Genomic DNA, 13689 nt, shown 5'->3' with positions numbered 1-13689 from the left:
GCAATCTTAAGATTAAGACTTTAGCTTAGTGTTTATTGATTGTTGATTAATGAATGTTTATTCTAACGCGGGGAAGCAACTTTAATAAAAATCACATCCCAAGAATTGGCAATCAACACATAAAGCAAAGCCACAGGACAGGAAGAGCAAGAAGGAATCAGATCATCATCACTTTTCAGATATGGCTACAGGCTCCGCATCACATCCCTTTTGAAATAGGGCTAACTTTTTCCCCCAAAAATCAGCAACTCATTTAAAGCGTTGTTTGTATCGTGCTGAGTTGAGTCCTACTGTGTCACCCAGCCTTTACTGTGATAATTGCTCTGCATTTTAAAGCATTCTCTTATATATTTCTGTCTTCCTGCAGAACACAGATGGTAAAGTTAACTGAGGATAAAATCAAGACAAGGCAAGGTTTAAGTGAGGCTATGTGAGATAAGGTCATGCTTAAGTATGGAAAAGTATAAAAAATTTGACAGAATTGTTAGTTTTAGAGAGAAATATTCTGTAAATCCACCGTCCTCTGACAGTATTTCAGCAGCAGAATCAACGTGTTTAGCCATCAGCGCGTCCTTTTGTCTGATAAAGATATGCTTTAGTGCCAAGGTAATGATGTCACTAAGTGAATTGTTGTTGTTGCACTTGTTCTCTGAGCCACTTGACACATTTTGTTTTAGTTTTTTTCTATCTCTCTCTCTCTCAGTAACAGTCAGCAGATGAGCATCAAATGATCAAGCTGAAGTGTTTGTATCTGGCTGGACATTCAACAGATAGAGCTGTCCCCATTTGGTGCATTATGTAACTCGCACCCAAACGAGGCTTACTACAGCAAAAACAGCTCGCCCGATGTGTCACAGAGAAAGAGGGAGGACAGAAACAGTGCGGAATTTCTAAAATATTCCCTAATTGTGAACACTTAGTAAAATGCAGCAGCTGGTCCATTTCACATTATTTTTTGCAGTGATGTGATGGACTTTAAAAGCTCAAATGTGTTACTGTTCGCCTGAGCTGAGACGGTTCAATCAATATTGATCATCTCACCCAAAGCTGAGTGAATCATAAGTACAGATTATGAGCGCAGCCTGGAGCATTTTTAACAGATAATGAGAGATTGAGAAACAAGAGATTGAATTTGTTGGTTGGAGTGATTACATCCAATCGTCCTTTATGTTGCGGTGCTATCAGGACCAATACAGATCCTTCAGCCCCCAGAAAATTTTCCCAAATACTGTCATTATCTCCTTTTCAATCATGTCCACTTCCTAAAAATGTTGCGATCGTTTCTGTAGCTGTGCAGCTATAAGGAGGGGTGGTTGAGTGTCTTAAACCCAACCTAATAAGATTTATAGACCCATTCATTGCTAGGCAAACCATTCATATTGCTGAGCCAGTCAGTAAAAAAAGAAAGAAGGAAAAACAGGGTTTCAAACTGATCTGAAGAGAATCTTTGAACACTCGGCAAGAAGAAAAACACTCATCAGGTTGTGTCAATGAACATATTAAGAGAGCTAATGTACCATCACTGATGTACGGTTTAGTTTGTGTGTTTGTGTTTTTACTCTGCAGTATTCAGCGACGAGATCATGTGGAGATAATGATGATGTTTGTATTCTTAGCTCTCTTTAAACCACGTTGAACGCCTGGAATATTATTAAACTACAGTGTAATTAGTAAAATCTAATAGACTATTATCAGCATATAAGCAAATTTTAAAGTGAAATAAAAACACAAATAAAGAAAACATGAAAGCATCAGGCAACCGAACAGCTTCAGCCCAAAGAGAATGAAAGCTGCATGGGGAGATAAAAAAACAACAAGATTAAGGCGTTTCCTCTTGAAATGCCTTGTGGGCATCGACTGCAAGAGGCTCTTTGTGTGTTTGTGTGAGACATTAGGGGTCATAATTGAGTTGGGCTGAACAAGGCCAATGACCAGGGCCCAATGACCAGAGCAAAAAGGTCAGTGGCTGGAGTTTATTGGGTTGCCGTTTGGAAATGCTACTAAACCCTGCAGGCTTTACCCATTTGCAACAAATCACTTCCGACAGATAAACCGATCAGCTGCTATTTGTGGAAGCATAGCATTTACTTAGAAGCCATGAGGTTGTAGGTTCAAGCATCAGTGCGCGAGTTAAGAGACCGTTGTTCAACACTTAGTGAAGACAGACTCAACACATGTGACGTTGCATACTTGTGAGCTGCTTCAAATCTGAAAACAACTAGTTTATGACTCCAAAAGGACCCATTCTGACCTTTGTAAACAATATTAAGATTAATCCTTACATAGTGTAACATACACAGTCTGGTCTGACATTCATTACATCAGTATCTGAAGGCAAGCAAAGACATTTGCCCTACAAACGACTAATTTTAATGTCCTTTATGCTCTCTGTTGCTCTGCCAGACACCACCTGAAGAACATGTGCTGCTGTAATCTAATTTATTGTTGTGCACTACGCAGAATGAGAATTGATTTTAAAACAAGAGGAAAAGGGTGACATGAATAACAATATCATGTAGTGAGAAAGAACAATAAGCAGATCGATAGTCAGTGGTAAATAATGTTTGTCCGAAGAGTAAAAATAATGGTTTTGTGATAACATGTCAGGTAAATTAAATTAACCTTCTTGTTCAATATAGTGCATGATGCAGAGAACACCGTTAGGGAAAAGCTGTTGTTTTAATTACGTACATGTTAGGAGTGATATTACTTGTTCAAGTTGGCTGACAATTGACATTTCATGTGATGTATTAACATAAGGTGCTCCACCATTTTCGCTGCAGTTTAAAGCTGACTGATGTAAAATTATTACGCTGCTTCCCGTGACTTAAAGAAATAAATTTTTCCTCTGCTGTATATATCTTATTCTTAACAACATGTAAAGAGACAGGGTTACTGCATGGAGTAAAAGGTCGACTTATGGTCATAAACTTCTGGTGTTGCACATCTTACATCACAAAACAAATACTATCTTGTGAACAAACAATAATGTATGTATGTATGTTCTTGAAGAATTATAATGCACTCTGTGGCAGGAATTTCTTGTCTGGCCTTAAAGTACTGTTGCCTGAAAATAATCCTTTCTCACGCTTCCTGCATAATTTATGAAATTTAGTCTTTACTTCTATGTAGGAGCAGCGAGATCAGTAATGAAGTACCAAAAAGCAGGTCGAAAAATTACCTTGCGTGAATAATTTAACAGATTGAGTTGTTTGAATTTGTTTTCTGACAAGTAAGTATAAGATTGACAAAGCAAAGCAGACAGTTTGATTTGCAAGTACCAATTACTTATTCAGTAGATGTAATTTTCTTAGAGGCGAGGAAATTTCAGATAATTGAACCAGTACAAAGAAAAGAACTGAATGGCCCTGGATTTTTTATGCACTGCCTGTACAGCCTTTGTTTTTTAAACCCGATATACACACGCATCTGAACACGGTGGCTTGTGCAGTTATATATTGGTCTGAAGGCGGTGTTTACATGCTTCCGGTTCCCAAAAATACTGACAGTGTAGACAGTAGAACTGCTAAGTTTTGTTGGGAAAGTTGAAGGGCTAGTCTTAAGTCAGTTGGTCCAAGGAAGGTCAGAAGTCTTGTTCAAGTACATTTCAAGTCTCAAAGCTTGTTAAATATAGTCTTAAGACTATATTTTTATAAAAGACACCTCAAGAAAAGTCCAAATCATGTCGTGTCAAGTCCCAGTTGTGTCTCAAATCTTGTCAAAGCGAGTCTTACATCAATTCTGGGCCCAGGTCAAATCTAAGTGCCGTCAAATCGAGTCTTAAGTCAAGCCTTGTCAAAGCAAGTCACCACTCAAGTCTTTTCTTTAGGCTTGTCAAAGCAAGGTGTATTAACTGCTGATGGACTCAGTGGGAGAGAATGAAACTCTGCCCACAAGAACTACAGTGAACTGCTGTGTCTTTCATTGTTTTTTTCTTGAAAACAGGCGCTGCAATTACACATAAGCTGTCGGGGGATTTGCATAGTTCATTTAACTACTGCTGACACTTTCTCAATGGCATTAACATTAATTTATTTATATCAATATTAGACCACAGAGACAGCCAATTACACTTTACTTCTCTGCTCTCTCCGGCTAAATCTAATGAGTAAATGAGTTTCCAAGAAACACTGTGCTGCACTGTATGGCTTCGTTCCAGGTCAGTGAGGTTAATATCTATAGTGCAAGTGACTGTAACAAGCCAATGTGAATCATGTCTCTCTGAGAGCTGGCAGACTGCATCACCATCTTGGAAATATGTGGAACAGGAGCAATCCCTATTAATAGGCCCTCTGTGTGAAAGCTTTTAATTTGGACTTTGTACAGCCTGATCTGTAGCACACTGTGAAAATAATGTGCAAAAACCCACTGCGTTTCTCTTCCAGAACTTTCACACTGCCATGCTGGGGCTCCCAGATCCTTTCCTGCAAAGATTTTTTCATTACAGATACAAACTCTCTGCTGGCCAGCACTGGTCCTGTGATACTGTCCATACAAGCTCTGCAGCTGAGGCACCGATTCTGTAAGCAAATCTGACTCCATCATAGGGCAATATTAGAAAATTATTTATCAATCAATACCTCAACTATTCTAAGCCTAACAAAGTTAATATTTGTGTTTGGCTCCACAGTGTCCCTGTTCTCTTCACCTCCTGTGTGTAACAAAGGGACAAAAAGACTGATACCAGGTAAAGATAGTCAAGGTGTGGCTGCAGCTAATGTTGATATCTGTTCCTAATTATTGAAATAATTAAAGTATATTCTCTAGTATTTTTGTTAGAATATACTGTTGTCCAATACCTACAGACAGCCCCAAAAGTAAGTGAATGGAATAAAATTAACATTTGAAAGCCTTTAAAATTATTTGGATTCTTTTTTAAAATCCAAAGATGAATTCAATCATTTAAAGACAGCATATGGAAGCTGTCTGGAAGTTGATTACCAAATTAAATTAACTTAACTTATAATGCATCATATAAATGCACATTTATATTAGCTTTTTTAAATACACCAGTTTCAATTTAACACTATAGGAAGCTATAATTATTCCATTGACACACTCCATACCCTGAAAGTAAAAAAATATTCCAATATACATCAATTGTAACAATGCTTTATATAATATTGTACTAAACTGGTTTACAACTGTACATGGGGGAAAACGTCCCATATATGACCTACTGTAGCTCTAAAAAAAAATCCAAACACGCACATCAAAGCATGACTTAATGTTATAAATAATTTACAAGAAAAATAGTATTACAAGGAAAAAATAGTGCCTTAGGAAACGGGCACTGTCCATGAACTCTTTCAATACATCTTCTCTGTACATACATTATGTCTTCACATGTATATTTCATAACAATCCACATCACCTAAATAGAAAGAAAATGTATTTACAGTACAGATATTACAATAGAGTGTAATTTGAGTTAAGCATGAGACAAGAGCAATGTAGTGACTAGAATGGGTGACTGAAATAGTTCTACAAAACATAAACTATTTCCTTTTATATTTCAGTAAAAATGCCTATATGTGCACACACAATTAGGAATAATAGAAAGGATTTAAATTTTTTTGTTAATTAAAAAAAAACAAGAACTTCAAACCGTTCTTCAAATACATAATTTGGAAAAAGAAAGGCCATGAGTGACAGACAGTGGGTTCTGGATACACTTGTTGCTGGGTGAAATCCAATGATTTTCACCTTCTCTGTTTTGCATTGTTTATGAAGACTTTTCCACAGTAAATAATAATACATATAGACTGAATCAGACAAAATATGGCAGCAATGAGATTCTGTTCCTATGATAAACACCAATCCTTTAGTTATACCCAGGCAAAGAAAAGTCCCTATGCACACTGTGGAAGTATTATGCAGAACCATTCATTATCCTGCTTTTACTTGTACAAACATAAATCTTTAATTTTTTTCTTTTTTCTTTTTTGAAACAGCGTGCCTGAAATTTGCAGCATTTTGAGTAAGACTGAATGGAAAGTTTCCCCAAATATGATTATGCTAAAAAGTTTTGTGCAACTACATGTGGAATTACTGATGTGGTTATCACTGAGGAATAAATGAGTGTGAACACCTCTAAACCCCATCTCTGCCTTCTATCCTGCAGCCACCCTGCTTCGTTGGGGGACAAAGCATAAAAAACCCCATCATATTGCGTGTTATTAGTGATGGCGCGAGTCAGCTGTGAAATGCCTCTGCTCTCGGGGTTTACTGGGGGCCGGTGACGCAGCTCAGAACTGGCACAACTTCCAAATTAGCCAGAGGCTCCGACACTGACATAATGCCATTTAATGAGATGCCTGAGTCCACAAAAGAGACGAAGATTGAAATGCTGCTCCTGAACCTGTGCCAAACCTTTTCTGAGGAGGCTCCATCTTCAAGTTGCTTTGAGATTACAGAAGCGAGTCTGAATCTGAGAGGAAACAGACACTGGGCAGACAACTGAATGAAGCAACTTCCAAAAAAAACATTTGTATTCAAAAGATGGAACATAACGGAGAACGAATCCCACAGAAAACCTCAGAGGATCTTTTGGGAACAGTCTGGACTGAAAAAAAACCCTCCTCAGAGCCATGTTTTTGCAAACTTTGACGTATGCTGGTCTTGAGCAAAAACATCCTGCTGAGATCAACATTTCATGGATGAAGAAGTCAATGTGGCGTCCCCTTTCTTCTCAGCTCCAGAGTGTGCAGGCCCTCCTGCCGACCCAGGGCGTGCTGTGTGCCCACTTTGTGGGCCGTCTCTGTAGCAGTGATGTCAATCTGGGCATACTTGGTGGAGCTCTTTCCTGTCAAGATACAAAAACAGACCCTCTTAACATGAAGGAATGTCATAGAAAGTTTAGCGTAACAAACTTGCGGCAAAGCTAGCTCCTTTTGGTAGCTGGCAGAAAATTATAGTAATAATTCAAAGTTTTGGGAAATCCATTTATTGGCTTTCTTGCTGAGTGTTAGATGTGAAGGTTGAGACCACTCATGTCTGTGAGGTAAATATGAAGCTACCACCAGCAGCTGGTTAGCTTAGCAAACAGACTGGAAATGGCTAGCATGTCCAAATGTAAAATGAATCTACCTCCCAGCACCTCTAAAGTTCACTTGTTAGTGTAAAACATTTAAAAAGGGGTTCAACTCAGCTATTTCTTACCGTAGTCATTTCCTGGACACTACAACTTGTTGTTTTTACGCTACGTTTTTTTCTATAGATTAAAAAAAAATATTAATTTGTGAATGTCAGAGGTGCATTTTGTTACTTTCAGACAGAGCCAGGCTAGCTGTTTCCCCATTTCCAGCCTTTGCTAAGTTAAGCTCTGGGCTCAATTGCGAGTTGCTGTAAAGACCTTAGTATTGATGAGCTCCGACGTTAGTGGTTCTTCTGTCTGTATTGGAGAAATTATTTATCTTTGGTGCATTTACCCAATCCAAAAGAGAGATGCCTCTCTCACATACACAGACCTGCTCTGATCTTGTCTCTTTGTAACAATAGTGGAGAGAAACAAATGCTCGAATGCACTAGAGTCAATGCTAAATGCTCATTATCACAAGTGCAACAGGTGTTTTGCATGTAAGGCAGAAACATGAGCAGGACACACATACAAGTGAAGAAATGCACAGTTTTCAACTACATGGCTCGTTGCCTTTAAGTGTTCTTAAAAGGTCCAGTGTGTAACATTTTGGAGGAACTGTTGTCAGAAATAGCCCTTTCACGTTTTATGGCCCCCGTAGTTTCTCCTACTTCTCGTCAAATACAGACGTCAGTGCAACGTCAGTTAGTTGCAGTCTGAAACTTCACTAATAGATGCCACTAAATCATACACACTGGTCCTTTTTGAAAAAAATAACAAAAACAACTGACCAGAGTACCATTAAAGTATCCAATCGATAAGCATTATGGTAAGAGTAGTAGTACCCTTAAACTCTTAATGATACCCATTCCTGTCTTCTCATCAAATCCTCATGAAGGAAGTGAAATAAACATATTTCACAAAACATTGCTCTATTCTTTAAATTGGCAGCACTCACTCGTTTTTAGTCATTTCCCTGCAAACATTCACTGGTTCTCCAAGTCTTCTATTATGGTAAACCAAATCATCTTTTTGTACAAGACATTTGAAAGAGTCAACCATTCGCTGACATTCTTTGGACAAAAAAAAATCGTTAGTTACAGATCTTTGTAGTTGACAGCAAGAGCACTGCTGAATCATCTTTTGAAAAAATGAAAATGAAAAAAAAATCTGAATTTCGACAACTGATGAAAACGTCCAAACAAACATGACAACACAGAGTTCAGAGTGAAGTGGATCTCTGCCCTCGCTGCCAACATGATTGCCTAAGGTATGCGAATGCACGTCGCCGCACAAAGCAGAAGAATATGCAAAGGATTCAGCTGAAGCCTTTAAAAGTCCCCTCATGCACGGTCTTCCATATGCACGTCACTAGCATTGCTATAATTTGGTGCCCTTCCTTGTGTGAAAATCAAATTGGCAAGGCGTAATCGCAGAAGCAGACTGTGCTTGAATATCACAAAAACGCACATCACCATACCGCTGCCACCTGCTCGAGTTGTGTGTTTTACAGTCATAACGTCGAGGAAATCCAAATCTCACAACACATCAATAGTCCCTGGTGGAGGATCCCATTTGAGCCCGTGAATTCACAGCTGTGATCTGAATGCCCTGTGACCCCCTTTCAGTGGCGAGATGGGACAACCCCTCCTCCCAGGTGACAGATTAATGAGGCTGCATGCCGGGATATGAACTGTATTGCTGACATCAGACGTTAACCTCTCTCATGTCAGAGCCCGAGCGGTCCTCGTATTCCTGAGGGCAATGACGCTAATAGCCGACTTGTCTGTCAATTACAGCTCACTACCGCGTCTCCGATGACAAGGACACAGCTGTCTTTTAGTGAGACGAGAGGAAATCAGCTCAATCGGTTGGAAGCGATTCCTGTAACTCTGACGAAGTAAAATAGAATTACAGAACAATCATGCGTTGTGAGTAACTTTTTATCCTTGCTTGATATTGATGTTTATTTTAAGTTGGCTCTTTCATATCTGCCTGCAGGATTTGAACAGAAAATGTATTATTTACAAAACTGCCTTTCTGTAATGCTGCACGGATCAGAGCACGAGCACAAATAAGAAATCCTTGTACACTGTGTGAACAAAGACGAGAACATAAGGCCACGACGGAGGTTATTTTCTTTTAAATTTAAACCTTTGGCATTAAAAATCTGCTTACATCTAATCTATTAAAGATCCTCATTAGAAATACTCGTGAATTTTTCATGCACATTTCTAATGGAGATCTGAATAATCATTAAAAGCCATTCATGATTTTCTAGTTTATGATGATAATTGGCATTTACAGCATTGGGCTATTTGGGCAGAGCTCTGGTACACGACTACACAGATTTATATAATGATTACATGGTATTCAGGGGAACAGTGCATTAATATCGAGTAAGCAGGATTTAATAATGGTGTCTAATAATAGCAATAGTCTGTCTGTGTGTGGGCGCCTTCATATAACTCCACCAATATAACTACAGTACATAAAATATGGCGGATTTATCAGTTAAAAGAGGATTAATACAATAATTCAATGTCTCTGACGTTGCTTTAATATATATCTTTCCTCTAGGGTGTGATTTTTTTTTTATACTTGTGCAAATAGAATACACACTGATCACTGAGTTACCAGACTTCAAGGTTAAAACACAAGTAGCTGTACAGGAACTTGACGTTGAATCTGACCAGACGTTCAATGCCAGCTTTTGGAGGACGACCAATTTCAATACTCAGTGTTACAGACATATTTTGTTTGGTACCAAAAAAGGCTCTGAGGTCTGATACCTACTGTAGCTCTACCACCATGTACCCCACCGCGTGATATTTAAGCGATTCTAGGTAATGCGATTCCAACAGCTTTCCGCTCTGTGTGCGCACTGGTAAGAAATCTGGTGGTTGTTCAGCAGCAACTGTAGCAACAGTCTGCAAACACACAACATAGCAAATGTTACATTACTGCTGTGTCATTGTTCACACTATACAATGATACTGGATTTCTTCGATGCTTATCTGCCTCAAAGTAGTAAAGCTGAAACGCCAACGTCATCCAGATAGATTGAACAAATAACAATTTGCCACAATCTTCCAATTGTCTCAATTTAGTTTTAGTTTGAAGTGACATGATTCTCTGATGCCACTTGTTGCACAATAGTTACATAAATGTTTCTCTACAGGTAGTTTCAAACCCTGACTGTTCAACAACGAGGGATAAAGGATGTTGAATGTTGCACAGATTATAAAGCTACCTTTGTCACCAAATTGTTTGATTTTGGGCTATATGAATAAAATTACTCAATAACTTGAACATGGCTGTTGCCTGAATAAAGCAAAAAAAAAAAAAAGTGTATACATAGTGATATAAAGCTAATAGATATTCCTTTAGAGAGAAACCTTAACTTATTAAAGGGAGGTGCATTCTTACTCTGAGGCGGGAGATGTGTGACAGTCCCTCGGGTGCCAGGACCCGGCTCCTGCAGCTCTAGCTCCATGTAGTTGAGTTGCTTTTTGGATGTGGGGCTAACAGGAATATTCACATATGTCACACCTTCGCTGCGAGGCCGTTCAGGAAGCGGTGCCTCTCGGGGGAAAACGAACACTGCACCTGTCAATGCAAAGTGAACAAAGTGTTAATTTTTTTTACAATCCTAGAAGACAATTCAGCCTGATAGCTTGTACTGTATCTCCATGCCAAATAGCTCCACTGTCACCCCAAAAACATTTTAAACACATAAAAGACCCATGCAGTTGCATTTGGACTTTGTACAAATGCAGCCAGTTATTTCCTGAGATTTGGTTCCATTTTTCTGTATTCATTCTAATAAAAAAAATAAAACTCTCTTTAATGCCACAGTATGGCTCTTTTATGTGTTTCTAATAGTTTTTGGACAACAATGGAGCTCTGTTGCACAGAGGAATAAACTCTACCAGGCTGTGGCTATGCAGACAATACACAGTGGGATAAATTCATTGTTGGTTTTCATCTTTTCATGGTATTTTCTGATAATATTGAAAAGATAAAATAGCACCAGGCTTACTGTGACACTAATTTGAAACAGGAATTGTTTTTGTCACTATGACCTTAATTAAAAGATAATGATGAAGAAATCAAGGATTAGTCTGGTGTTATTTTAACACTTTGTCATTATAACCTTAATCAAAAGCAAAAAGATTTCCCCCTCCAGGGTTAGTAACTCTTGAGGCGACAGTCCTTATCGACAACCTAATGTTAATTAGATTCATTCAAATACAGACATCTGCAATAAAGTGACAATATTATTTTCAACAGTAAAGCACAGCAGCAAATCATGGGATCCGCAGCTACACTGGCACAAAGTGTATTCCAATGAATTGCCCTTTCCCCCCAGAGGCTACTTATGCATGATTAGCGGATAGGCCCTAGAGATAAATTATGAGATACATTATGGCAATTTTGTGTCATGAGGCAGTAAAACTCTAACTTGCTGCCCTTTTAATTCCACCATCAGAGCTCCGTTTCCAGTAACCAGTTCCTTGAACAATCTCAAAAAAAATTCAACGACAATTTGATACTTATCTTTAAAGTACAACCCAAACAGGAGCTCCCACATGTTGGCAAAATAAGTTTGTATTGTAATAATTTTTTTTACTGTAAATAATGCAAAATCCAGATAAGCTGATTCATTTTTCCAGTATTTGCAGCACCAACAGAGGTACGCATCATTGGCAGATTTCTCTATTTTAAATGACTAAACCACAGTTAAAAAGCAAATGCATTTTGCACAATTTATCCAAATGTACTAAAAAATAAACCCTTTTAATGGCAACCTGACTACCGTTCAACTTTGAACTGGTGCTAAAGCAAACAACGTTGTATTCTGGGTAAAAACAGTGAATGCTTCAAGAATCTGCTCAAACAGTGCAGTCAGCAGAAAAAATGTGTCAAGTAAACTAACAGGAAATGTCGCCTCAATCCATTTCAACTGAATAGCTTTTCCTGTCAAACACACAAATTATAGCCACAGTGTTGCCTAGAGTGCGTTGTCCGTGTAATTTATTGTGCTTCATAAATGGTTTACCTGTCATAAACATAAAAGCCACCCTGGATAAAGAGGTGCAGAGTCGAGTTCATTGCTGGCTGGTGGAAAGCGGTTTAGCTCAATGTCTTATTGAAACAGGTTCAGAACAACTGCATAAAATATGTGCATATTTCAGCTCTGTGACACGCATCATCCAGTGCTTTTATTTTTCATGCCTGTATCTACAATGCCAGCAAAGATAGCTACAACCTTCAAAAACAGAGGGAGAGTACACTCAAGGATATCTTAGAAATTTGCATAACTTGAATACATCTGTTCTCCCCTGCGAATAGAAACTAGGAAAACTAAGATGTACTCATTATTTCTGAACAGTGATATAAACATTTGTTATTGATTTTACCTGTGTGTAAACACAAGTGAAAGAGAAGAAAGCCAGATAAACAGATTACTGAGTTTTAAGGTCAACCTACAACTGCACTGTTCAGAGGAATCATGCATTCATGTTGGCTGCCTCACACCAGCCCAGTGTTCAAGTTAGACCTGTGTATAATCAGGAATTAAATGTTAAAATGTCAAAACAATTAACGTAAGGGAAACACGGATATGTTCTCTCACACATGCACACGCGCACACACACACACACACGCTGCTTTCAGCAAATCCTCTGATATTTTGGCATTTTTTAAAATTTTCTAATTAATCAACTAATCGTTTCAGCTCTACTCTAATCCAGCTCTAATCCAAACCCTTCTCTCCACTGTGAGGGGGGTGAGTGCTTATGTAATTCATGTCAAGCAGTGTACATCAGCAAAAACTATTACTCATTAACTGACGCAACTATTTAATAAACAGTGTTCAGGTTCTATAAACAGTGCTGGTCTGTGCCTGTAAGAATCTGTTTACCCTCCTTTATGCCAATTACTGCAAGACTACTGTTGTTTGAAGATTAAAGAGAATATCTGGATCACAGAAAACAGACTACAATTGTTAGACAATCCCAACAGCAGTCGTAGCACAACAGACCCACAGTTCAGCGGCAGATATTTACTGCTAGAAACACAAATGGGGATATCTCTAGAAGACTACAGTTATTATACATCTTTAACAGTAAATAAGAATAATACATGTATTCCTGAAAGCACATGCATTGTCTTGTGTCAATCATATTCATCAAAACTATGAAATGCTGCATAAAATACATTATTTTAGTGACTGTAAAGATGGTCATGGGTTCATATGTGTTGCTACAGCTGTTTTGTAATTACACTAAATTTTGTTCAGAGGCTGGGTAATACGTAACATTTGGGGACAACATAAATTTCACCTGCTATTGACTCTTTCTAAATGGCAGCGGACAGCGGCCATTACCCACAGCTCAGAAGCATCAACCCCAGGGGACACTCATACAATCAGCGAGGAGCCATTAGACGCCGGCAGAGTCTCAGTGGGTGCAGCCTTTGGCAACATCTAAGAGGTCGGATGCCGAACAGATCAGACACAAAGCAGCCCTCGCAGTAGTGTAGTGTTTTATAATGGCCTGCTATTACAACAGTGGGTTTGCCAACAGCTCTAAGGCTAAGGGACTTTT

The 13689-nt window shown here is 38.6% G+C and overlaps 1 protein-coding gene across 1 annotated transcript in view; it reads right to left on the bottom strand.

Moving 5' to 3' along the window:
* Positions 1 to 5092: 5092 nt before the first annotated feature.
* LOC118337970 (protein Dok-7-like) overlaps positions 5093 to 13689 on the bottom strand; it is a 34106-nt gene continuing 25509 nt past the window's right edge. The window contains exons 11-12 of the mRNA XM_035675130.1: positions 10508 to 10687; positions 5093 to 6805 (exon numbers count right to left, since the gene is read on the bottom strand). Coding sequence (XP_035531023.1) covers positions 6669 to 6805; positions 10508 to 10687 — 317 coding nt within the window. The 3' untranslated portion in view covers positions 5093 to 6668. The remainder of the gene's footprint in view (positions 6806 to 10507; positions 10688 to 13689) is intronic.

This window comes from Morone saxatilis, unplaced genomic scaffold, assembly GCF_004916995.1.
Source record: "Morone saxatilis isolate NCDOM2014 unplaced genomic scaffold, NCSU_SB_2.0 Contig4, whole genome shotgun sequence".
Classification (NCBI taxonomy): domain Eukaryota; kingdom Metazoa; phylum Chordata; class Actinopteri; family Moronidae; genus Morone; species Morone saxatilis.
The sequence above is the reverse complement of the archived record's forward strand: the minus strand, read 5'-3'. Positions and strand labels throughout refer to the sequence as shown.